Below are 26281 nucleotides of genomic sequence, written 5' to 3' on the forward strand. Positions count from 1 at the left end.
AATCTACATGCTCTTGAGGTTGTTAAGCTAAGTTTTAACATCTATCTTAATTTTGCCTTACAAATCAAGTATGATGTTTATCAAGGCCTGTAACTAGGTCCCTTAGGCTCCCGAACTTACCTGCTGAGTCTTCCAAATCAATCAGTTTGGGCATTAAGCTTTCAGGGAGTTTTTCTGGTAAGTCATAGCCATTCTTCCGAGCAACTACCAGATGAAAAGCAGCACAAAACTCATCCAGTGTCAATGCTCCATCTTTATCAAAGTCTGAAAGTTCCCTGGAACACAAACTTGCCATAAATATAATCATTTGCTCTGGATCCCTTTATGTCTCAAAAAGAAGAAAAAGAAATCTTTTTCCAGAAAAAGTACAATCCATAACCTAAAAAATCCCATAGATGGAAAAAGTATAATAGAGCAAATATAGCAAACTGTTTAACTGTGGAACCCAGGCAGTGGGCATATGAGTGTTCAAGGCACAGTTCTTTAACCTTTTCTGAATACTTGAAATTCTTATAATAAAATGCTGAAAAGCACCCTCAATACATAAGGTCACCAAAAAAAAGGACCTTTAATTCATATGCATTTCTAGTAACAGGATAAAGTCAGGCCCATTTAATACGTCACTGAAATTTTTAAAAACTTTGTTTTTATTGTTATCAAAGTTCTAAAAAGTCCTACTGTACTTGGGGTGCATGAGCCATGGAGTCAGATAGTCCTCAGGAAGGAGGATGAGAAGTCTAAATGTTGGGATTGTGTTTGTCTCACAATCACCACAAAATAAAAGTGTAGAAAATGAAAAAAAAAATAGCATTCAACAGACTACAAGGCTTGATATTAAAAAGCAGCAGAACCCCCCTTCCCCTCAACTATTGTCCCACTTTCTAGATGCAGAGGCAACCATTTTGTAGTTAATGCCTGATACCATAAACAGCAAGTGTATATTGCCAGTTCTTGATTTTTCAGTTTCAGGCATTATCTTTCTTCTGCTACAGCACTCAAAGCTACTAAAAACCCTACTAACAAAATAATTTAAAATATAAAGAAACAGATTGATATCGAGTAGAAATACCATTTATGCTTATATGATAATTGTTTTTAGAAAGTAACTTGTGGTTATAATTTGCTTTAAATAACTAATTCCAACTACATCACAGCTCTCGTGAGTCTTAGTATGGACTTAAATGGGAGCTAAGCAATGTTCTTAAGCACATGGCTTAGTATAGGTATAGGTAATACATAACAGGTATAGGCTTATTAAAAACCAAATGGGATAAAGATAACCATGTATGAAGCAACTAGCTTTTCTTCCATGCATTATGCTAAGCAAGAAGAAACAGCTAATACGGTTTAAACAGCTAATATGGCTTAACGAATTTTAGCACTTTAAAAAGAACTACTGTATTGGCATCATTTATTTCTTTTCCAGAGAGTGAGATAGAAACTGACTACTATTGGAAGGCAATACTGAGTTATTTGGGAACATTCTTGAAAAGATTACTCTAATAGTTTATTTTTTAAGGTTCAAAAATCGACCTGCTGGAAACTCCTTTGAAACAACCCACATTACCTGATTGATGTGAAGTACCACACTTACCAAATGTGAGAAAGTTCAAGAATAGGAAGTTTTGATTTTGTAAAAAACTCTTTAGCTGCAGATCCTGAAATGTTAAAACAGTGTTGTTTAATGTTATTCTGAACGTAGAGATCCAAGAATAAAATGAGGGTAAGAGTCTTAAGACTTTTTTCATTGGGAAAAAGGTACCCTTAACACGCGTGCACGTCATGTTTTTGTCTCCAGTGATTATCAGCTTTTTAGACACACAACTTGAGAACTGATTTTCTTTATAATCTCTGACCAATAAAAACCATGCCTTTGAGATTATGAAACTGAGACTTTGTCCTGTCCCATCTACAAGAATTTCTGTTTTTAACAACTCACCTGGAATAAATCCGTTTAGATCAGGCTGAATGGTTTTAAATTGATTTACATAATACTGTCTTTGTTCATCTGTTATTTTCCAAGGATCATCATAACTACTGGATTGCCTACGAATTTCATTGGCAGTTGTAGCTGATGCTACAGTTCGTACTGTTGTCTGGTCCTGTAATGAAACATTTTTTTCCTCAGTACATTTTCTATCTGTAATGATTATATGGGCCAAGATTGCTAGGTTACTCATCTTTGAAAATAAAACTTACTTTCTGTGAATGTTTAAAATACAAGAAGTCTTCACAAACTCATCAGCAAACCACATATTTGTTATAATCAAGTTACTGAATGTTTCTGCACGATGATTATATAAGTGCATAGAATGATAGCAATATGTAAGCAACAGAAAGTTATGAAAAACGTGCTAAGAAAGCCAAGCAAATAGGAGATATTCTTAGGGGCAGACAACTTTCAAAATTTCACTGAATAATTAGAAAGAAAATCAGCCAAAACTTTTAGTGAAACATTCCAATGAGAAGAGACTTTAAGAAAAGGCACAGAGCAGAGTTCTGTGTTCTGTAAAAGGAGTGAACTTGCATTTATCAAGTGTGCCACAGCAAAATATGAAAACAATGACCGCAGCAATCCTCTGAATGAAGCAAATAAAAATGCAATACCAATAAAATGTCACACCTGGACAGAAGCAGGATGCATGGTTAAAAGAGTACTGGTTGGTGGAGTATCTGCAAAACTGACCCAGTTTTCTTGTGGTGGAGGTGGAGAGTGCCCTGACCACACTGCGTCACCCGCAGAAGAACCTAGGGGGAGAATGGTACACATGCCGACTCACTTTTGAAGAAAAGCCAACTGTTTTAAACCATTGGTTTTTAGTTTTAACTCACCACATACATATTATAGAAGTTTTCTTTCCAACTCTAACTCTGACGAAATGTTAACAATTTCCAAACTGAATCTCTTCTGTCAGTTTAAAATTATATCTCAGGATACCTAGGTGGCTCAGTCAATTAAGTGTCCGACTCTTGATTTCAGCTCAGGTCATGATCTCACGGTTTGCAAGATCGAGGCCAGTGGGGCTCTGTGCTGATAGCACAGAGCCTGCTTGGGATTCTCTCTCACTCTTTGTCCCTATTCCCCCACCCCCCCCCCCTCCATGCACACACATGCGCTCTCTCTCTCTCTCAAATAAAATAAAACAAAAAAAGAGCTTTAATAAAAAAATTGAAAATGAATAAAATTATACCTCATTGAAATTTTTTAAATTGTTACTGTGTGCTTTCCTTGTCAATACTGGAGCTAATGTAATATATACCTAATATTCTGGGAAGTTATTATTTACCCATTTCACCCTCAGAGCATCTGATATTTATCAACTTTGTCTAAGAATTATATGTATTATGTAAACGCAATTACCATTGTTTAAACTGATGTATCTGCCTACAAATTTTCATGGTTGGCTTTTGCTTCTAATTAAGGCACTTAATTTATAATTAAAATTATCTTGGAGGAAACTCTGGAAGGAACATCATCAAGCTTCCTTTAATTTACAACCCTTAATAAATAACTGTCTTCTAAAGAATTTTAAAATACCTGATTGAGCTTCACCAAAGGGAGACCAAAATGGCCCAGGTCCTGTAAGTGGCCTCTCGCTATTTCCCCCACTGGGGTGACGGTTGTGCTTCCTCCATGTGTGTGGAGAAGTTGGTGGGGACTGCTGTGGTGAAACGACTGGGGATGCAGGTTCCTAGAAAGAATATTATTATTATTCTAAGACTTAAATTTTAATCAACAAGGCACTCAATAAGTTTTAATGTGAACATCTATACAGCACATCAACCGATAACGTTTACGTGCACATGATTACCTGCTGATCTGCAGACGTACGAGGCTGGACAGGGTCATGGCTTACAGATCCCTTTTTCACTTGCCCCCTGCCAGGTGGTGGGGGAATTACACCAGAATAAGACCCTTGATTTTCAGAATCTGAAGAATATGAGGCTGCATGGCGAGATTCCTGTTCATTCTTTGAAGCAACAAATCTCGGCAGAGGAAGGTCCTTCACTGTTAACCACAAAAATAATTATTACTTTAAAAGAAAAAGGGGCACACATTAAAACTGAAATATGAATTAGATATTAAAAAGAATCTTTGTAAAAACTGATACAGAAACCACAGACACATGTTTATCACTACATTTAGACCACCTCCCTTACACTGTTTAGGGAGACTCTAACCTAGAAAGTAGTAGCAACACTAAACTGACCTTCTAAAACTGTAATAACTGTCCTGTCTGGCTCTATGCTTGCAACTGAGGCTACCAGATGCCAAGGTCACTGATAGTAACTGACAGTTAGGATCTGAACCTAGGTCAGTCTGACCGGGAAGGCTAGGCTGTTTCTACTCATACTGATTCTCTTAAGTAAGATGCTAGAGCTGTAAGTAAAACATAGAAAATGTCACTAGATTGAGACTAGATTAATCTAGACATGTTCATGGCACAAGTTCCTGAAAATATTTTACTGTTCACCTGCCAACGACACAGCACAAGGCATCATATCTATCCGTTTTAGTCTGGCTTATGACACTTCTACAGCAAATATCCTACATTCAATTTTAAACAGAGAAGAAAGAAGACAGAACTTCTCTGCAGGTCAATCATAGCTCATACTTTTAGACTAGAACAAAACAGTAGCAGAATTTTTAACAGAAAGTACACTTCCCTCCACTATGATTATCTGCATCTGCCTTGAAACTCCACACTTAAACCAAGCTTATTCAGGATGTAAGTAAAAGAATTCAAAATTACCTGAAAAGAATATACACTCTCAATTCTAGAAGAATGATGTGTGGCAAACCAGAAGTCCACAATGAAAACCTCACACTGACTAATAAACTGAGCTGGTGCTTAAAACTATTTATAAAAATTCTAACATTACAGAAAACCTCAAGTGTTCTCTTTCCTCTTTTTGCTATGACAACCAAAGAACTGTCTGCATTTAAGTGCCTACCTTTACAGAATTTCCACTGACTTGGGCATCAATAAGCCTCCAAAGCATAAAAAAACAAATTATCCTAGGTGATACTTATAAGGCAGCCAGATGTCTGTAACCAGGTTTTAGTCTGCCGATATTTTAATATTGTCTCTATCAGAAAGTTTTGGTTAAAAGTTTCTAATTTCAAGTGTATAGCTTTCCCACACAAAAAACCACAAGTATAATGCTATTTTATACTCAGCAGAAAAGAAGAATATAAGGAAGGCATATAAGAAAATGCTCACTACAATTCATCATTTACTTTGATAAAATTATTCACCTGACCTCTTTCTACGCAATTTTTAGTGAATTAGTTCTGAAAAATCATCACTTTTAACAATTTTTATATTATCATCAAATATGTATTAAGTACATACACGCCATAACAGATTTAGGAAAGAGATATTTTTCTAATATTCGCAAATGAAAAAAAAAAGCATGGTAGTGAAATTAAAGCCATGACACTTAGGGTCACAAATGCCACTAAAATATCAAGAAGACTCAGCAATTCTACGGACTTTATTTCATTTCAGCTACTAATGTACTCCATATTTACCTGTATTTATACTTTCCACTCTTAAAGGGAAACCAGACTGGGCAACAGCTACAAGTTTCAAAGCAATGTAGAACTGACTTCTTCCAAAATAACCAAGCCTCGTTGCACCACAAAGCTCCATAATCTGTAAGAGAACACAATGTTAAATACTAATGACAATAATCCCCCAAATAAACAGGTATCTAACATCTGTTTGTAACTTCTCCAAAATACATAGCTGACACATAGCATATTACACTTACTGACAACCAACTTCCTCGGGTTTCAGGCTTAGAAGTCTGAAAATAAAGCACTGACCTTACGATATGAGGGTTATATAGTTCCCCTATTTATGTATTTATTTTTAATGTTTTTGAATGTTTATTTTTTTTGGGGGGGGGGGGGAGGAGCAGAGAGAGAAGGAGACAGAATCCGAAGCAGGCTCCAGGCTTCGAGCTGTCAGCACAGAGTCCGACACGGGGCCCGAACTCACAAACTGCGAGATCATGACCTGAGCCGAAGTTGGTAGCCTAACTGACTGAGCCACCCAGGTGCCCCTATAGTTCTCCTATTTAGAAAAATCTATGTGATACATAATTTTATTTTATTAGAATTACTGTGTTTGCTCAAGAGTCATATTTTTCAGAAACCAGGCACCATCCACTCTTCATACACACTGTACATGCAACAGGGCCAAAAGTCCCTGCAACTAAAAGATTACTATGCAGCCAGTTAAAGTAACAGTCATAAAATGACACAGTAAGTGGAAAAAAAAAGCAGGATATGTAATTTTAACCACATAAACACAAATCTGAAAAGAACCAGATATATAAAAACTCTATCAGCAGTTTTGTCAGGGGAGATCAAGAGTAGGGTTTTTTTCTCTAATTTCCCAGATTGTATTTAATTGTGGTTATATTACTTTTCTTTAAAAAAATTTTTGTTTGCTTTGTTTTTTTTTAAAGCATGAAGGTCTTCAAGGATCGCCACTGACCATTAGGTCATTCAACAAGTATTTCTAGACTAGCTACAAGTTAAGTATCCGACTAGAAAGAGAATTTTAGGTTATAAGATTTAATTACAACTCCAAAAACTGGAGTAATGTTTACTGTACAGACATTATACTCTTAAAATAAGTATTAAGTATCCTTGTCTCACCTTCTCAAAAGATACACATTCCACACTCCTGTGGAGCGTATTTGGTCTATTTTCTTTTTTCCTGAAACACTCAAAGACGAAGGTACCTAGTCGTTACGGGTGAAGTCGGAAGTATTTATTAGAATTGCAAAACAAGCACCTACAACAGTTCAGCAATGTGTCAAATCACAATAACAATTTGTTTAAGCACACAAGAAGACATTTTTCGTGTGATTGATCAGCAATGGAGGAAGTTCCTGATTCTGCCACTAAGGGGCATCACTTCTGTATAAATTTAAAAGGGCAAGGAGGATAAGGAGGCAGATAAAAGAAAGAGTTGAGAAGGCCACACAAGCCTTGAAAGATACGCAGGCATTTTGTTAGGATCACCACCCCTATCCATTATCCTTTTCTGCCCACGTGCCATCCTGTAAGGGATCATTACATATCTTGGCTACTTTTGCTTATAAAACAAACGTAAAACATCTAAAATACGTCCTTGTACGTATGCTAGGTAAAGGGACGACCTAAAGGGAAATTGCATGTAGTTGGTTTGTTTATCCCTGTTATGTGCGTTTCAGGTGCCCATGGGACAGTCAGGAGGAGATGCCCAGGGAACAGTAAGAAATGCAGAGAGGGTGTTCAGAAGAGAGCACTCTGCCGAGATGTGCTCCATACCTGGGAACCAGACAACAGGTGATGACTGAAGCTGAGGGAGTAAATGAATGAGACTGCCTGCAAGCCCAGAGCCGCGAAAGGGAACTCTGGAGAACACCATAACCTAAGTGTAGGCGTAAAAAAGAGCCTACGAAAGAAGCAGTAGCAAAAAGGACCAGCAGAAGGAGGAAATCAAGGGTGTAAAGAGGTTTTGGAAGGTGGAAGCAAGCCTGAAAGAAAATCATTACTGCACATACAGATTCATGTACAAAGGGGTTCACAATGAGAAGCAACCTAAACTCACCACAAGAACTGATTATGAAGTAACTATATAATGAGAAAACCGTACAACATTTAAAACCCACTGCTTACAGTATTGTTTTGAAAACAAAAAGGAAGATACAAAGCAGTGTATATAGAAGTATAATCCCAAATATATTAAGATACGTACATATAAATGGTAGTGAACACGCCAGTGATTATTTCTGGGTGCTGAGAGTAAGGGATAGTTCTATGTTTTCTTTACATGAGTCTGTATTTACTACTAAAAATATTTAATTTCTTTAAATCAGAAGAGTGATAGATACTTTTCAAAAAAAGAAAACTAATGGGAACAAATAAAAAAGGAAAGAAAACGCATTCGATATTTTGCAATTAGGAGGTTTTTTGCTGCTGGAGCACTAGTAGAAATGCAGCAGGGTACAATTTCGTTTGTAATGGATTAAGGAATTAACAGGAGGAATGTGAGTACAAGGAGGAAAGACAAGTACAAAAACAGGTTAGGATGCTTGGCTCTCAAAGAAAGTGTTTAGAAGGGTAATCTTGTTTCTCCTAAGTCTCGGGGCTAGTCAGTGGAAGAACTGGCTCTAGAAGCCAGGTCCTTGGATTCCAAACCCAAAGCTCTTTCCAAGGGACTAGAGGGTAGTGGGGGGAGGGGGGAGGGGCTGGAGGGTAGGAGAGCAAGGAAGGATTCTACCTTTCTACTATATCAGGCATAACAAAATTTTAAGAGTTGATATATATCAAACTGTCCCATCAGGTCGCAGGAAGGAGGTTTTAAAAGGGGAGATGAAAGAGCTCAAAGGCAAAATATTTGCAGTCACTTCCCTATGATTGATCCTGGCCACGACACCTAAAACAAACTCACTTTGTAGCCCAAGTCAGGCATATGTGTCACTAAGGACTATGTTTCCAAGCTACCCCAATTGGAGAGACCACAAATCCTTGAAAGCAGCAGAGGAGGAAAGAAGCTGTGAATACAAATTTGTTAACAATCTCTGATGAAACAGTATCAGGTCTGGTTTCCCATCACAATCTTGTGAATGCAACAAAATTTGTCTCTAAAGAAATTTTTGGAATAATTCCTAGAAGCAGAATGCTGGACCAAAATATAAGTACACTTAAAAATGCATTTGTGGGGTGCATGGGTGGCTCAGTCGGTTGGTTTTGGCTCAGGTCATGATCCCAGGGTCGTGGGATCGAGCCCCCATGTCTGGCTCTGCGTTGAGTGTGGAGCCTGCTTAAGATTCTCTCTGTCTCTGTCTCTCTCTGTGCCCCTCTCCCCAGCTGTGCTCTTTCCCTCTCTCTCTTAAAAAGATAAAAAAATGCATTTGCTATCACCAAGTGCCTTCCAAAAAGGTTACTCAAATTTATTCTCCCACTATCAATATGAGAGTGTTTCCTTATCTCCTTTTCTCCAGTAACCTGAAAAGGCCACTCACACTTACATGAATTTTTTTCTGACTGCTTTCCTTGCTTTAGATTTATAATATTTAAATACCTGATAGAGTTATTAGCCCAGTCCTCAATTTTTTTTCTTGTTTAGAATTTCCTAGACTATTCTTATATTATTTATTCCCCAGGTAATCTCTAGAATCATTTATCAAAATAAATTGTGACTTTAATTGGAATGGTATTTTATTCATCATCTTTTTCCTAACTTCAAAGAGACCACTTCTAGTATTTTGTCATTAAGCATGGTACTAGCTAACATTCTGCAACACCTTTGTTATGTGAAACTATTCAGCTAGTTCCACTCATCTAAGAGTTTTGTTTCGGGTTTTGGGTTTTCAAAATCCACAAACAGAAGTTAATATTATTGTGTGCATTTTGGGGCAGAAAAGTAAAACATCATAATTTTTCTCTTGGGTCCATTAATGCTAATAATTAATAGAGTTCCTAACATCAAACCATCCTTTGATCCCTAAAATGAATTCCATTTAGTCATGGTATATATTATTTTTTCAAATTATATTTATAAAATTTTAACCACAATCTTAAAATGATTTGGCCAAAAAATAACACTCCTGTATCTAAAAGGTTTGGAAGTGGTGCTATGTTGGCTTTGTAAACACGACTAACAAGCTTTACTTTTTTTTCTCTCTGCTCTGAAATACTGTAAATAGATTTGGAATGACATGTTCTGTAAAGATTTGGAAGAATTCACCTGTGACACACTTGAGCAGGATCCCTGATGTGTGTCTATTTCTTCCATGTCAGGTGGTATAAATTAGGTTGTCTACTTCTAAAATATTTGGTAATTGGGGCATCTGGGTGGCTCAGTCGGTTGAATGTCTGACTCTTGATTTTGGCTCAGGTCATGATCTCACAGGGTTGTGAGATCGAGCCTTAAATCGGGCTCCGTGCTGATAGTGCAAAGACAGCTTGGGATTCTCTCTCCCTTTCTCTCTTTCTGCCCCTCCCTGGCTGGCTCTCACTCGCTCTCCCTTTCTAAATAAACAAACATTTTTAAAAGGTAAAACATTTGATAATTTCTGGGAACATCATTTATCGCCTCCAAATTTTGAAATTTTTTAGTCTGGCATTATTCAAAGCAGTCTCATTCTTTTAATTGCCTCTCCGTGGTAATTTCGCCTTAGTCTAAATTATGCATATTTGTGAGCATGACTGCACAGCTGCCTAATATTGAGAACCACTTAAAGTCCTTGATAGGGTACAGATACCCAGATCTCTTCCATTAGATCCTAACTCACCTAAGAAACCCAGGGCCAGTTAGTAGTTGCTAGTCTACTACTGCCAGCTACTGAAAACCATTAAGCTTTATTTTCATAACATTGTAAAATTTACGTGCTCATAGTAAAATAAATAAAATGGTACTTAAAGATATGGAATTGAAGTCCCTACAATCCCCATCAAAAGTAACAATTCTTTTCATATGTTCTTCCCATTTTTCCCACATGTATACAAACACATGAGCATGCATACTTAACGAACACTTTTTACACATATAGTCATACTATATATGACTTTTCACACAGTATTACCTGAAGATCTTTTTCTATCAGCATACATAGATCTCTTTCATTTTTTTTTTTTTTACATAGCATTATGTGCATGAATATACCTATTACAAATTAACCAATCCCCTGCTGACACTTAGGTTCTTTTAGCTTTCTATTATAAATAATGCTGTAAACATTCCTGTGCATGAAACTTTGTGCACTTGTAGAACTGTAGGACAAATTTCTAGAAATGGAATACACTTAAAAAAAAATCTTTTTTTTTTTTTTAACATTTATTTATTTTTGAGAAACAGAGTGAGACAAAGCATGAGCGGGGGAGAGGCAGAGAGAGAAGGAGACAGAATCTGAAGCAGGCTCCAGGCTCTAAGCAAGCGGTCAGCACAGAGTCTGATGTGGGGCTCGAACCCACAAACTGTGAGACCATGACCTGAGCCGAAGTCGGACATTCATCTGACTGAGCCACCCAGGCGCCCCACAGAAATGGAATAACACTTTAAAATGCAGCATAATGGAAACTAATTTGACAATAAATTTCATATAATTAAAAAAAAATCTTTTGGGATGAGCACTGGGTGTTGTATGGAAACTAATTTGACAATAAATTTCATATAATTAAAAAAATAAAAAATAAAATAAAATAAAATGTAGCATAGCCAAGCAATACAAACTCTGAGTGACTGTAGCATCTTACTAACCAGCACAGAATCCTGGCTGCTAGTATGAGACAGGAGAGAGGCTAAAGTTTTCATTAATTGTATTGGCTTCACAAGAATATCAATTCTAAATAGGCAGTATTGACTTCTTGTCTGAACACTCTGTTCCATAATACTTATCAAAAAGCCACCAACTTCCAGGAAGAAAAGATAAACTAGACTGTAGTTCATTTTAATACTTACAGAGATCAATGTGGTTAGGGAATCATTCTGTATCATTTATACAGTATTTGAGCAAGTTATATTACTTTACTGTGTCTGTTTCCTTTTATGTAAATTGGGGAAAATAATATACTACCTCTTAGGATTGCTGTGAGGATTCAATGAAACCATATTTAATAAAACACAAAAGTGTCTGGTCCACAAATAATAATTATTTTTTATTCACTACCCTGATCATAATGTACTTTATTCAGTCAAGGACTTCAGAGACTAAGTCATTCTTGAAAACCACATTCTCTTGAGAGCCAAGAACTAATGCCTTTAAGCACCAAAGTGGGTTTTATTATAGTTTTTCATGAAAATTCTTCTAAAATATAAGATGCTTTCAAGCCTTCATAAGTATTTTGAAGTTCTGGTTTAAGACAATATACTGAGCACAGGAAATTACCTCTTCTCCCTTCAAAAATCTTCTTAAAATGATACTAAGGGAATAAATCCACAAAAATAAATAAAAGAGAAGGGGCACCAATGAGCAGACAGGAAATCTCAACAAATTTTAGCAATCAGAAAGGAGATGGGAGTCATGCCTAAAACAGTAGGTGGAAGAAATTAGTGCCAGGAGTACCTATGGAGACAATTTGTCCTGCAAAATCCGGGGACTCACCCAGAAATGCCAGGTATGACTAAGGGGGAGATTGGGACAGAGATTAAGATCCCTATCTCTACAGCTGCTCACAGAATATTAGCAACCAGACTTTACCCTCCAAATATAAACAAACAAAAAACTGGAAGTTTTCTCTTTAAAGAATGAAATGTAGGGAAGTACTAGGTCAGCTGATAAGGATAGGGGTTGTTGCCCCAGAGAAAGGCTTCTGTTTCTAGCATTTAGCAATCCAGTAAGAGTCAGCATCTGACCCACTCCTCCCGAAGTAAGGCAGCCTTTTAAGGAGCTAAACCCAAGTACACAGAGCCCAGTTATTCTATTGCTGCATTAAATGTAAACAGGTTACCAAAGATCAACAGGCAACTATGGAAAACCTACATAATGGAAGAAAACTGTCAAATTTAAAAACAGGGGGAAAAAAAACTCTGAGGGAAAGATATAATTCAAGAAAGAAAGAACACTTAAAGATACTCTATTCAGTATCCTCTGCCAGATTGCAGACAATTAATGCTTCCATAAAACAGGAACAGGATACTATGAAAAAGGAACAAAGAACAAGATGTCAGGAAATATACAAAGTTCAGCAGAAATACTAGAAGATAAAGAAAATTTCTCCAGAAGTAGGAAGGGGAAAGGTGAATTAGAAAATATGGGAGAAAAAAAGAGAATTAATTTGAAAGGACAAAATTTACTTAAATGAGGTCTACAAAAAATGTAGAGAAAACAGAAGAGTAATAAAGAACAAGAGATTTTCCCCAAATCCAAGGACAACAAGCTTTCAGACAGAGTCTAGTGAGTGCTCCACACAACAGGTGAAAGAATTCCTGAACACATTACTGTGGAGCTTCATAACTGCAAGGATAAAACAAAGATCCTAAGAGCATCCAGAATCTGCATAAGAGAAGCGAGTAAGGGGGAGAGGTGCTGATCACTAAGAAGATATATTAACTGCACTGGAATCAGACTTCTCATCAGTAACACTGAATATTAGAAAATAATAAAGCAACACCCTCAAGGTTCTAAGAAAAAATTATTTTCAACCTAGAATTCTGTATCCAAACTAGCATCAAGATGATGGAAAGAACAGACACTTTTGTAGATGCAGAAATAAACAAAGTTTATCTCCTATGAACTCTTTCTTGAGAAAATATCTGAGGATGTTATTCAGCAAAACTTAGAGGCAGAGCATCCAGGAAAAAAACAAGATACACGGCAAGAAAGCAGCGAAATAAAGCTGCAGGATGACAGCTATGCAATTGACCTGGAAAGCAACCAGTCCAGATTAACATGACAGAAGGCTCCAGAAAGATTTCAGAAAAAATAAAGGGGAAGAAATGGAGATGAAGGCAAACAGTAAAAAAAAAAAAAAAAAAAAAGGGCAATCAAGAAAGTTTAGAGGGGGAAAGCTGTAGAAGAATGTAATCACGGGGCACCTGGGTGGCTCAGTAGATTAAAGGTCTGACTTCAGCTCAGGTCATGATCTTGTAGTTCATCAGCTCGAGGCACGCCTCAGGCTCTGTGCTGACAGCTCAGAACCTGAAGCCTGCTTCTGATTCTGTGTCTCCCTCTCTCTGCCCCTCTCCTGCCTGTGCTCTTTCTCTCCCTCTCTCAAAAATAAAAACATTAAAAAAATAATAACAACAACAAAAAGAAGAATGTAATCATAGTACTATATTATACTAATGGATCTGCAGTAAAAATATTTTTATCTTCATAATGTAAATATATTTTTATTTTTTAAAAAATATCAGAATATATTAAACAATTAAGAATTATGATTTTAGGCGCACCTAGGTGACTCAGTAGCTTTAGGGTCTATTGATTTGGGCTCAGTCTTGATCTCTCAGTTGGAGAGAGGTCTCTCCCTGGTAAGCTCGGAGCCTGCTTAAGATTCTCTCTCCCTCTCCCTTTGCCCCCACCCCCCACACGTGTGTATGCATGCCTTCTCTCTCTCTCAAAAAAAAAAAAAGAATTATGGTTTTAGAACAATGTGCAAATGTTCTCAATATTAAATATGTAAAAGTATAGCTAACAAGTTTAAAGAGAGAAGGATAAGGAAGGTGAAGGATAAGGAAAAATGAGTGGGCTTCTGGCTTTTGGTTTAGTATGTAAGAAGCTTAGAAGTCAAAAAACTCCATTGTAACAAGCAAAATGTTGAACAAACTGAAAAACCAAGAACTCTCCTTAGATCTATAAAAGTCAGGTCACAGAGCAAACTGCTGTCCCCCTAACTGAAGGTTAACAGAAGGTAAATACAAAGAATCATAACTTATTAGAGGTGAAACCCATCAGCATTAACCTCCTTGAAACTAGCGTCAGGGAAGGAAAGACTGAACTGTAACTGATGAATTGCTGTAGGCTCAGTGAATACAAATCTGAGATAAAAACGTCCGGGGGACCTAGTTATAGGGAGACCTTCGTCATACTGTGAGTTTTACCTCTTGGAGCCCTACCAAGCTCTCACAGTGCATAGGAGAGAAAAGTCCCTGCCTGTGTGCTTCTGGCAGAGGAAAGGAAAGAGGAACCATTCTGAAGTCCACCAGAAATCCCCTTGTTCTTCTCAACAAGGCTTATCCTCAAGAGAACCTACTTAACCAGAGCCTAACCTGCCCAGGTTTATTGGAGCCTAACTGACCTGGACGAAGGGAAATACCCACCAGCTCTAGTCTATCTATCCATCCTCTCCCACCTAAATGGGGGAGAGTAGAGGCAGGTAGGACTGAGAAGCAATTGCAAAATTCACAGGTATACTAAAAGACCTGAGGCATAATCTTAACACTATAGAATGCTAGCCCCCCAAACACCTTACCACAACATTATCAAAGATGTATTTATAGTAGTTCATTAACCCAGTATATCATGTCTTGGCTATCAAGAAAAAAAAAAAATCACAAGACATACTGAAAGGCAAAACAAATAAATAAACAAAGAAAACCCCCCAAAACCACAATCTGAAGACACAGAGCAAGCATCAGAACCAGTCTCAGATATGGTAGACATGCTGGAACTATCAGACCAGGAATTTAAAGCAACTATGATTAATATGTGAAGGACTCTAATGGATAAAGAAGACAGCATGCAAGAACAGATAGGCAACGCAAGAGACCGAAATTCTATGAAGAACAAAAAACAAAAAAATGGGTATATGTAAAGAAATGAAGAATGAGTCTTTGATGGGCTTTATTACTAGACTGGACATGGCTGAGGAAAGAATCCTCAAAGCTTGAGGATATTTCAATAGAAACTTCCAAAACTGAAATGCAACCAGGAAAAGAAAACTGAAACAAATGAAATCTTCAAGAACTGTGGGACAACTAAAAAAAGGTCAAACAAATGTGTAATGAGAAAGACAAGAAAGAATGAACAGAAGTAATATCTGAAAAATAATGAGTGAGAATTTCCCCAAATTAATGCTAGACACTAAACCACAGATTCGGGAAGCTAAGAGAATACCAAGCAGGGTTAAGTGCCAAAAAAAAGTAGACCTAACACTTTAAAAAAAAATTAACTCCAGAGGCACCTGGGTGGCTCAGTCAGTTAAGTGTCCAACTCTTGATTTGGGCTCAGGTCATGATCTCACAGAGAGTTCGAGCCCTGCGTTGGGCTCTGCACAGCGGTGCCTACTTGGGATTCTTTCTCTCTGCCCCTCCCCTTCTCTCTCTCTCTCTCTCTCTCTCTCTCTCTCTCTCTCTCTCTCTTTCTCTCTCTCTCTCTCAAATAAAAATAAACTTAAAATAAATAAATAAATTAACTCTAAACGGATTACAGACCTAAATGTAAAACATGAAACTATGAAACTTCTAGAAGATAACACAAGAGGAAAACCTAATGGCCTGGTATGGTGATGACTTTTTATATACAACACCAAAGTCATGATCCATGAAAGAAATAATTGATAAGCTGGACATCTGGTCTTCAAAAGATAAGGTCAAGAGAGTAAGATAAGCCACAGACCAGGAAAAAATATTTGCAAAAGACTTATCTAATAAAGGACAGTTATCCAAAATATACAAAGAACCCTTAAAACCCAACAATTAGAAAACTAAAAACCTGATTAAAAAATGGACCAAAGACCTTAAGAGACACCTCACCAAAGAAGATACACAGATGGAAAATAAGCATATGGAAAGGTGCTCCACATCATACGTCATCAAAGAAATACAAATTAAAACAATGAGATACCACTACAAATCTATTAAACTGGCCCAAATCTGGAACACTGACAATACCAAATGCTGGTGAGTCTAGGGAGGAACAGGAAGTGTCATTCTGGTGGGAATGTGACAGTTTGGCAATTTCTTATAAAACTAAATGTACCCATACCATACAGCAATCACTCTCCTAAAGGAGTTGAAAACTTATGTGCACACAAAAACCTGCACACAGATATTTATAGCAGCTTTATTCATAATTACCCAAACTTGGAAGTAACCAAAATATCCTGCAGTGATTGAATGGATAAACAAACTGTGGCACATCCACATAATGGAATGTTATGAAATGAACTATGAAGCCGTGAAAAGATATGGAGGAATCTTAAACACATAACATTAAGTGAAAGAATATGAAAAGACTACGCACTGTATGATTCAGCTAAATGGCATTCTAGAAAAGGCAAAACTTGGAGACAATAAAAAGATCAGTAGTTGCCAGGGGTTGGGGTGCGGGGGGTTAAAAACTGAAACATTTAGGATTCTTATAGCAATGAAAATAGTCTGTACGCTACCATAATGAGAGATACATGTCATTCATTATAACACCAAGAGTGAATTCTAATTTAACTATGACCTTTGGTTGATTACAATATACGTCAATGAAGGATCATTAGTTGTCACAACTTCACCTCTGATGGGGGATAGTGATAATGGTGGAGGCCATGTGTGTGTGGGAACAGAGGGTATATGGAAAATATACCTTCAGCTCAATTTTGCTTTGAATGTTAAATTGCTCTATAAAATAAAGTCTGTTTTTGTTTTTTAAAAAAGGCATGGACTCACTCTCAACTGAAACAAGAATTAATAGGACAAGAAATAAGCAAAGTTTGAAGCTAAATATAACAAAATTTTGGCAAAGAACAGAAATAAATGAAACCCTTATTATATAGCAAGATAATGTCTAAAATTGATAAACCAAAGTAAAGTGGGAATTTGTAAAAAGAGTATGGAAGTAATCATCAAATAGTTTAATAAGTTCAAAGTGGTTTTTATAGGAAACAATATGAAGTATAGGGAAGGAGAAGAAATTGTTGCTCTTATAAAGCCCTTACAATCCTTGATTTTTTAATCACATGCAGATTATTATTTTGATGAAAACCGAAAGGATATAGTCTGTAAAGATCTAGTAAACAGACTCATATTTTTGACAGTATAGATTTTATAAACAGATTAGTATACTATACTGTACTGCAGTTATATATTTAAAGCTAAGAAAAAGTGGAATGTTTTCTTCACCTAATGGACTAACACTATCACAGAGTTTTTGTTTTATTCTGTTCTTGGTAATGATTTGTGACTTTCTCCTTGTTGCCAAGCTCTTACTTTGGCTCTGTCAGCGCTCTTTCCAGTTGTTGGACTTCTGCCTTGCATGCCATGGCTTAGAAATAGAACCAAGTTTTTAAAACCGTATAAAACAAGAATAAATAGTTCTTTAATAGTTATAACTAGAAGAGCTCACCAAAGAGCAAAGTACCCAAGTATTATATTTTACTTTTGGATATACAAATATAGTGGTGGTGGTAACCAGGTGTGTTGGTTGGGGAGGGAGGCTAACGTTTATTGAGCACACATAATGCTAAGCACAAACCCAATTACTCAAAGTATTCCCATTTAATCCTAAAAATAATGGGGCAGAATTGGTATCATTATCAATTTACAGAGGAAGAAAGAGAATCGGACTGGCCAAGTAACTAAGGCCAGAGGACCCGAAGGGCAGAGCTATAATTCAAAGTTATGCCTATAATAATCTTCTACCAAGACATGCTGTACGTTGTCTTTTTCCCAAGATATGTCGGCTTCCTCAGGGCAAGTACCCTCACTAACTCCTAAAGCATGTCTTATAGTCCAGACTGCCTAGTACACAGTGACAATGAAAGAGTACTTTACATGTGTAAGAAGGGCTCTTTAATTCTGGGCTCAGAACATGAGGCACAGGAATGCTAACAACAATAAAGGTGTAGAGAAGTTTTTTTTTTTTTTTTTTTTAACGTTTATTCATCTTTGAGAGACAGAGCATGAGCGGGGAAGAGGCAGAGAGAGGGAGACACAGAATCCGGAGCAGGCTCCAGGCTCCGAGCTGTCAGCAAAGAGCTCAACGTGGGGCTGGAACTCACGAACAGCAAGATCATGACCTGAGCCGAAGTCAGACGCTCAACGGACTGAGCCACCCAGGCACCCCGAGAAGTTGTTTCTTATTTGAAATATGAAAGATCAAAGTAGATGCCAAATTACATAGATAAACCTGAATCCATGAGAGGAATTTCAAAATATAAGAATACAGAAAATGAGGAATATATTGAAACTACACAAAATATGGAGAAGCATTGGCCTATATTCTCTCCAAGATGAAATTTTATGAGTGTTTAATACAGTTGACTCTTGAACACAGGAATTAGGGGGGCCAAACCCCCAGGCAATCAAAAATACACTTCTAACTTTTGACTTCCTAAAAACTTAACTAAAAATCTACTATTGACCGGAAGCCTTACCAATAACAAAATCAATTAACACATATTTTGTATGTTGTATGTATTATACTCTGCATTTTTACAATAAATAAGCTAGAGAAAGGAAAATGTTATTAAGAAAATCATAAGGAAAATTAGAATACATTGACGGTACTGTACCCGTCTTTATAAAAAAACCAAAAATCTGTAAGTGAACCCACCCTATTCAAATCCATATTGTTCAAGGGTCAACTGTATAATAAAAACTAAAATCCTCCCTTTCTAGTTATTATCAGGTTAAACATAAGGTGACCTCATTGTTCTCATTTTTAAAATAAAAGTTTAAGTGGGACTGAATCAGTGGCAAAGCAGACTATATGTTTGCTGGCTTAAAAGCTCAGGCAGCTTAGGCTGCATATGTGCACCACTTATATCTGGCTGCCCAAATCAGTGTAATTTCTACTGTTCTATTCACTTGTTAGACTAGTTTCTACACCATTCTGACTCATTAGCCTTACTAACATGGGAATATCTGTAATGAAGATTCACATTTACTTAGAAGGTAGGGAACAGGAAGATCATGGAATAGGAAGGCTATTTACTTGTTATACTTAATGATCAGAAGAATCCTCTAATGTTGGCTACCATTATCTCCAGTTAATAGGAAAGGAAGATGAGGCTAATAAGGGGCAAGGCCAGGATTCAAAGCCTTATTTTTTAGAACTTTTTAATTTTTTATTAAAAATTTTTTTAATGTTAATTTTATTTGTGAGAGACAGAGCATGAGCAGGAGAAGGGGGGGAGGGGGAGGGAGGGAGGGAGGGAGGGAGGGAGGGAGAGAGGGAGAGAGGGAGAGGGAGAGAGAGAGAGAGAGAGAGAGAGAGACAGACAGACAGACACTGAATCTGAAGCAGGCTCCAGGCTCTGAGCTGTCATCACAGAGCCTAATGTGGGGGGCTTGAACTCACCAACTGCAAGATCATGACCTGAGCTGAAGCTGGATGCTTAGCTGACTGAGTCACCCAGGGGCCCCCTTTTTTAATAATTTTTTTAAACGTTTATTTATTTTGAGAGAGAGAGAGAAAAAGAGAGAGAGATAGCACGTACAAAAGCAAGCAGGAGAAGGAAGGGGCAGAGATAGAATCCCCAGCAGGCTCTGCACTGCCCACAGAGCCAGACGTAGGGCTCAATCTCAAGAACTGTAAGATCGTGACCTGAGCTGAAATCAAGAGTCGGACACTTAACCGACTGAGCCACCCAGGCACCCCAGGATTCAAAGACTTATTAGTCTTAAGTCCAAAGCTCTCCATTCCCAGCTGTCTCGAAAGCATAGCTAAGCAGAACTCTTAATATTGGCATGCTTATGGAACAGTACAGTAGTTCCAAAATGTATTCTAAAGAACATCAGTTAAGCTAAAGACTCTGTAGTTGAAGAAGTTGAGATATATTACAGCCCCCTTGGAAACTGCACAAAGCATTTTTAAGCCATAAGAGACACTAAAAAAAATCCTATAGTCTAGAAATAAACCCCCTTTTGGTTTAGATTCAATTAAAATGCTTCAGAGCTAGTGGTCCATCAATCAGATGCTTGGTATAAAACACTTTGAGAACTAATGTTGTAGAGCCTAGAGCATTTATGTTCACATTTTTTGGTCTTGAAATCCCTTATACATGCTTTAAAAAATTACTGAGAAACAAAAATGTTTTAATAAAAAGTTATCGAGAACTCCCCCAAAGCTTTTGCGGATTATATTATTGATATTTACCATATTAGAATTTAAACTGTGAAATTTAACACTATGTATCTATAAATTCATGTAGAAATAAGAATAATCCCATTACATGTAACATAAAATTTTATGAAAATAACTACTTCCCAAAATTAAAACAAAAACAAAAACTGAGTGTGGGGGCACCTGGCTGGCTCAGTCAATAAGACCATGTGACTCATGATCCTGGGGTCACAAGTTCAAGCCCCATGGTGGGCACGGAGTTTACATTAAAAAACAAACAAACAAACAAAAAACCTGAGTGAAAAGAGTACATTGTTTTTTATATAAGCAAATTTTCCTTAATGTCCAGCTTAAGAGAAGACTCTCATATCAGCTTCATATTTGATTCATTGAAATATGATGCTTTATTTCAAGCATAAGAGAACAGTCACTTCACGAGGATTTGTATTGGAAAACAGAGGATGATTTACATAGCCTTTTCAGATAATTCTCACTTGATGTTTTGATACGACACCAAAACTCAACAAATGGTAACTGCTATATGGAATCCAAAGCCTTATCAATAAACCTTTTTGCATATCTTACATTAAAATGCATTGGAGTCCCTATCAAAATACCACCAGCCTTTTTCACAGAGCTAGAACAATCAATCCTAAAATGTGTATGGAACCACAAAAAACTCTGAATAGCCAAAGCAACCCTGAAAAAGAAGCGCAAACCTGGAAGCATCAAGATCCCAGACTTTAAGCTGTATTACAAAGCTGTAAAACTGTAATCATCAAGACAGTATGGTACCGGCATAAAAACAGACACATAGATTAATGGAACAGAATAGAAAACCCAGAAGTGGACCTACAACTATACGGTCAACTAATCTTCAACAAAGCAGGAAAGAATATCCAGTGGAAAAAAGTCTCTTCAGCAAATGGTGTTGGGAAAACTGGACAGCAAAATGCAGAAGAATGAAACTGGACCATTTTCTTACACCATACACAAAAATACATTCAAAATGGCTGAAAGACCTAAACATGAGACAGGAAACCATCAAAATCCTATGGGAGAACACAGGTAGCAACCTCTTTGGCCTTGGCTGTAGCAACTTACTAGACTTACTAGACACATTGCTGGAGGCAAGGGAAACAAAAACAAAAAGGATCTATGGGGACTTCATCAAGATAAAAAGCTTCTGCACAGTGAAGGAAACAATCAAGAAAACTAAAGACAGCCTATGGAATGGGAGAGGATGTGTGCAAATGACATACTGGGTAAAGTGTTAGTATCCAAAATCTGTAATGAACTTATCAAACTCAACACCCAAGAAAACACAAATAATCCAGTTAAGAAATGGGCAGAAGACAGGAATAGACATTCTTCCAAAGAAGACATCCAGATGGCTAACAGACACATGAAAAGGTGCTCAACATCACATCATCAGAGAAATACAAATCAAAACCACCATGATGAAATACCACCTCACACCTGTCAGAATGGCTACACTTAACACAAAAAACATCAGACATTGGTGAGGATGTGGAAAAACGGGAACACTTTTGCTCTGTTGGTACGAATGCAAACTGCCACTTTGGAAAAGCTAGCCACTTTGGAAAACAGTATGGAGGTTCCTCAAAAAGCAAAAAATAGAACTACCTTATGATCCAGCAATTGCACTACTAGGTATTTATGCAAATGTTACAAAAATACAGATTCAAAGGGGTACATGCACCCCTATGTTTATGGCAGCATTATCAACAATGGCCAAACTATGGAAAGAGCCCAAGTGTCCATCAACTGATGAATGGATAAAGAAGATGTGGTATATACATACAATGGACTATTACTCAGCCATCAAAAAGATGAAATCTTGCCATTTCCAACGACATGGATAGAGCTAAAATGTATTATGCTAAGCAAAATAAGTCATCCTGAGAAAGACAAATATCGTATGATTTTACTCATATGGAGAATATAGGAAACAAAACAGAGGAACATATAGGAAGGGAGGAAAAATCGAGGCAGGGAAGCCACCATAAGGGATTCTTAACTACAGAGAACAAACAGAGCTGATGGAGGGAGGTGGGTGGGGGATGGGGTAAATGGGTGATAGGCATTAAGGAGGGCAATTGCTATGATCAGCACTGGGTATTATATGTAAGTGATGAATCACTAAACTCTATTCCTGAAACCAATATTAACGCTGTATGTTAACTATGTATGTTGACCAAATATGGTTAACTATGTATGTATGTTAACCAAATACTGACACATTTCATTTATAAAATAGTTTAAAAATCACATTTGTTAATATCACTACCAATTTCATCAGAAAAGTCATGAAATATTGAGAAGCAGTCAAGCACATGGTTGCAGACATAAGTTTTTCAAAATCCTAGTTTTTTGCCAGAAAGCTTGAATTTTATCATTAGTAATAAAAAGCACCAGTTGTTTTAAGTTATCAGGTACACTTTCTTCATTTTCAAGAAAATATCTGCCCAATATCCAAGCTAGCTGTTCAGGAGAATTTGCAGCTAGTTATTTTCTAGAGGTCTTATAACCAAACAGTCCCTAGAACACATAATAATACTTCCCTACTATTATTCATTCATATATTTCATGGTAGGAAAGTCACAGACTAGCCTTGATGTTAATCCCACTCTTTCTGGTCCTCTATTGGTCCTACATTATGCCCTAACCTAACTTTCCTTCTAATGAGAACTCCGATTTCCCTGGGAAATCCTCTAGATTTGTGAAGAATCTTATCTGTTCACTAAAGGTACTCCTGAACTCTTTCATATGAATTCTGGAAATCAGAGATCTACAATAATACCCTCTTAAGTCATACTAAGAAGTCAAAATCCCTTAGGAAAATGCTGGGAGTTTGGAGCAAATATAATTCCCTTGGTGGCACTATAGGAATTGTAAAACTTTTGGGAAAACCTGGAGGAAAGAATTGATCTGTGATGTTAAATATTGAATCAACTGGTGCTTCGTGTAGGATTAAGCCATTTGAAGCAGTCAAGAGATCTGTTACACGGACCTAGTGAGAGCTTGATGCGTTCGGTGAGTTAATGAGTAAAACTGAATAGATGACTGAAAAAAATGCATAGTTTGAAAAGCTGAATAAATGACCTTTCATAAAAAAAAAAGAAAAATGGTATTGCATGAAAAACTAGTACAGCTCACAACTCAAAGTACTTTTCCTCAAGACAATCACCATACTTTAGTATACAGCAGAAGTGCTTTATGAATACTTACCATTTCATTACATGACATACTAAACATATACTTAAGCATTAAGATTTAATAAAATTAATGTTTTTCTATACACAGAACATTCTTAAGTGAAACTGGCTTCTTTACTGCACAGCAGGAAAGAACACAATAGTAGTAAAGTTTGGTAATTACACTGATTTGGGCTAAGGAACCAGCAGTTACATCTACCACTACTTTTGTCCTATCGACACAAATAACATGGTGGGGAAAAACAGCAAATAACATCTTACTGTGTGTGTGTGTGTGTGTGTGTGTGTGTGTGTGTATACACACACACACCTATATATATACATTTTTTTTTAATTGGCTTCATACATAGTGCAGATCCCCACGCAAGGCTTGAACTCACCACTCCAAGATCCAGACTTGAGCTGAGATAAAGCTGGACGTTTAACCGACTGAGCCACCCAGGTGTCCCACTATAAAAATAATTTTGCCCTCACGCACCAGGGGTCTGCAGACCAAACTCTGAGGAATGCTTTTAAAGAACACACCCTGTTCTTCCACAGAGTAAAACCAGAGAACGGTGACAGGAGGACCTCTTGCTTTGATGCCAATGCTCTCTACTCCCTGCCCTAGAACAGACACCGGAAACACAACGTCTACGGGTGCAAACAAGTAGCATACATTAGTGAAACTGGCCAGGTGGTGGATGCAGTGTGCGAAGGAGAACAGATATGAAGGAAACAAATGCTACCGAGCCCTAGCTAACTGCTGTTAGACAAGAGTATCTACCAAATGATGCCATCTTCAGGTTTTTCTGACGCTGGAAATCTGGAATTTTCTATGACATGTTTTCATTTTTAAATGCTAATGTGGACTCAAAATAATTTTTAAAACATATGCTAATGAGCCACCCATCTACATGTTCTGTACAAAGGGTGTTCTACGGTTAATAGTAGAAAAATAGCCTAGGGGCGCCTGGGTGACTCAGTTGGTTAAGCATCCAACTCTTGATTTCGCCTCAGGTCATCGGGCTTGTGCAGAGACTGCTTGGGATTCCCTCTCCCTCTCCCTCTGCCCCTTCCCTGCACGCATGCTCTCTCAAAAAATAAATAAATCAGCATAGAGAAGAGAAGAGAAGAGAAGAGAAGAGAAGAGAAGAGAAGAGAAGAGAAAAGAAAAGAAAAGAAAAGAAAAGAAAAGAAAAGAAAAGAAAAGAAAAGAAAAGAAAAGAAAAGAAAAGAAAAGAAAAAAAGAAAAACAGCATAAAATCAATGGCAAACCTGCAATAATGTCCCTTCAGGTCCCCTAGCAAGCAGGGTAGGAAAAAAGTGAGACCAAATTTCATAAAAGATAATCATTTACACACACATTATTACATATTAACCTGTCCTGCTTAGGTAATGGTCCTAGAGTGTTCAAGCTGTCTAAGATTCTGGACGCACAGAAAAAACAAAAATTCTCAGGCCATTAATGAATCATTATATAATGGTTTTATATAAGATCTTGTTACCTGGCAAAGTGACTCAAGGTACTGAGACAACTGAAGAGTAACCAAGGGAAATTAACTGTAAGAAAATGTGTTACCTCATCCTTCACTGGTCTGTCCAGTGAAGGTACAGTCCTTACACGCTGATTTCCACAGTATAAATAATACAAGAATTCGGGAACGCCTCTTCCTCTTTTCAGCACATCAAGACTGCTCCTGCTTCAGGGTCCTTGCACATTTACTCTGCTCCTGCACTGTATGCTTTCCCCTCAGATCTTTCCTTCGCTGGCTTCCTCTGCCAGTCAGGTCTCAGCTCAAGCGTCATTATCTCAGAGACCTTTCTAGAGCACCCTACTGTTTACTTATTTATTGTCAACATCTCCCACAAGAATGAGACTCCAGAGAACAAGGAATGCCTCTTACATTCCTAGCACCTAGAACTCCTACTGCACAAGTATCAATGTTTGTTGGCTGAGAGAATAAATGAAAGAAGTATTTTTTTAATGTCTGTTTATTTTTTGAGACAGAGAAAGACGGAGCATGAGTGGGGGGGGGGGGGCAGAGAGAAAAGGAGACACAGAATCCAAAGCAGGCTCCAGGCTCTGAGCTGTCAGCACAGAGCCCGACGAGGAGCTCGAACCCATGGACTGTTGAGATCATGGCCTGAGTCGAAGTTGGACGCTCAACCGACTGAGCCACCCAAGCACCCTAAAAGAAATATTTTTAATCAACTTTGCTGCAGTCTCTATCCACTCCCATACATATGCTACCAGATTAACAATCCTAATATATAGCTCTAAATATATTTATATTTAAAAGAACAAACTTCTAAGTCCATTTTTCAAGATTCTCCATAATACAGTCCCAAAATTCTTTCCCAAGTCTTACTTCAGCCAATCTAGACTGGGCTATCCTGTCTTCATACTTGTGCTTGTGTCTCAGCAGATCACCTATGTCTGCCTATTAAAATTACACCCCTTCCTTCACGAACACCTTAAAAGCCTCCTTCTTCCTGTAACATTTTTTATCCTTCCTCCTCCATAAGCAAATGATTTTTTCTTTGTACTTGTACTC

General features: G+C 37.4%; 1 protein-coding gene across 7 annotated transcripts in view; it reads right to left on the bottom strand.

Moving 5' to 3' along the window:
* REPS1 (RALBP1 associated Eps domain containing 1) overlaps nucleotides 1–26281 on the bottom strand; it is an 86986-nt gene that overhangs the window by 34196 nt on the left and 26509 nt on the right. For 6 of the 7 annotated variants that reach the window (XM_003986600.5, XM_019831317.3, XM_006932052.4 and 3 more), the window contains exons 2-8: nucleotides 5537–5660; nucleotides 3813–4009; nucleotides 3539–3692; nucleotides 2624–2748; nucleotides 1940–2102; nucleotides 1595–1658; nucleotides 121–275 (exon numbers count right to left, since the gene is read on the bottom strand). In XM_003986600.5, coding sequence (XP_003986649.1) covers nucleotides 121–275; nucleotides 1595–1658; nucleotides 1940–2102; nucleotides 2624–2748; nucleotides 3539–3692; nucleotides 3813–4009; nucleotides 5537–5660 — 982 coding nt within the window. The remainder of the gene's footprint in view (nucleotides 1–120; nucleotides 276–1594; nucleotides 1659–1939; nucleotides 2103–2623; nucleotides 2749–3538; nucleotides 3693–3812; nucleotides 4010–5536; nucleotides 5661–26281) is intronic. The other variant, XM_006932051.4, reaches the window with a different exon arrangement.

The sequence above is a fragment of the Felis catus genome, chromosome B2 (genome assembly GCF_018350175.1).
Source record: "Felis catus isolate Fca126 chromosome B2, F.catus_Fca126_mat1.0, whole genome shotgun sequence".
NCBI lineage: Eukaryota > Metazoa > Chordata > Mammalia > Carnivora > Felidae > Felis > Felis catus.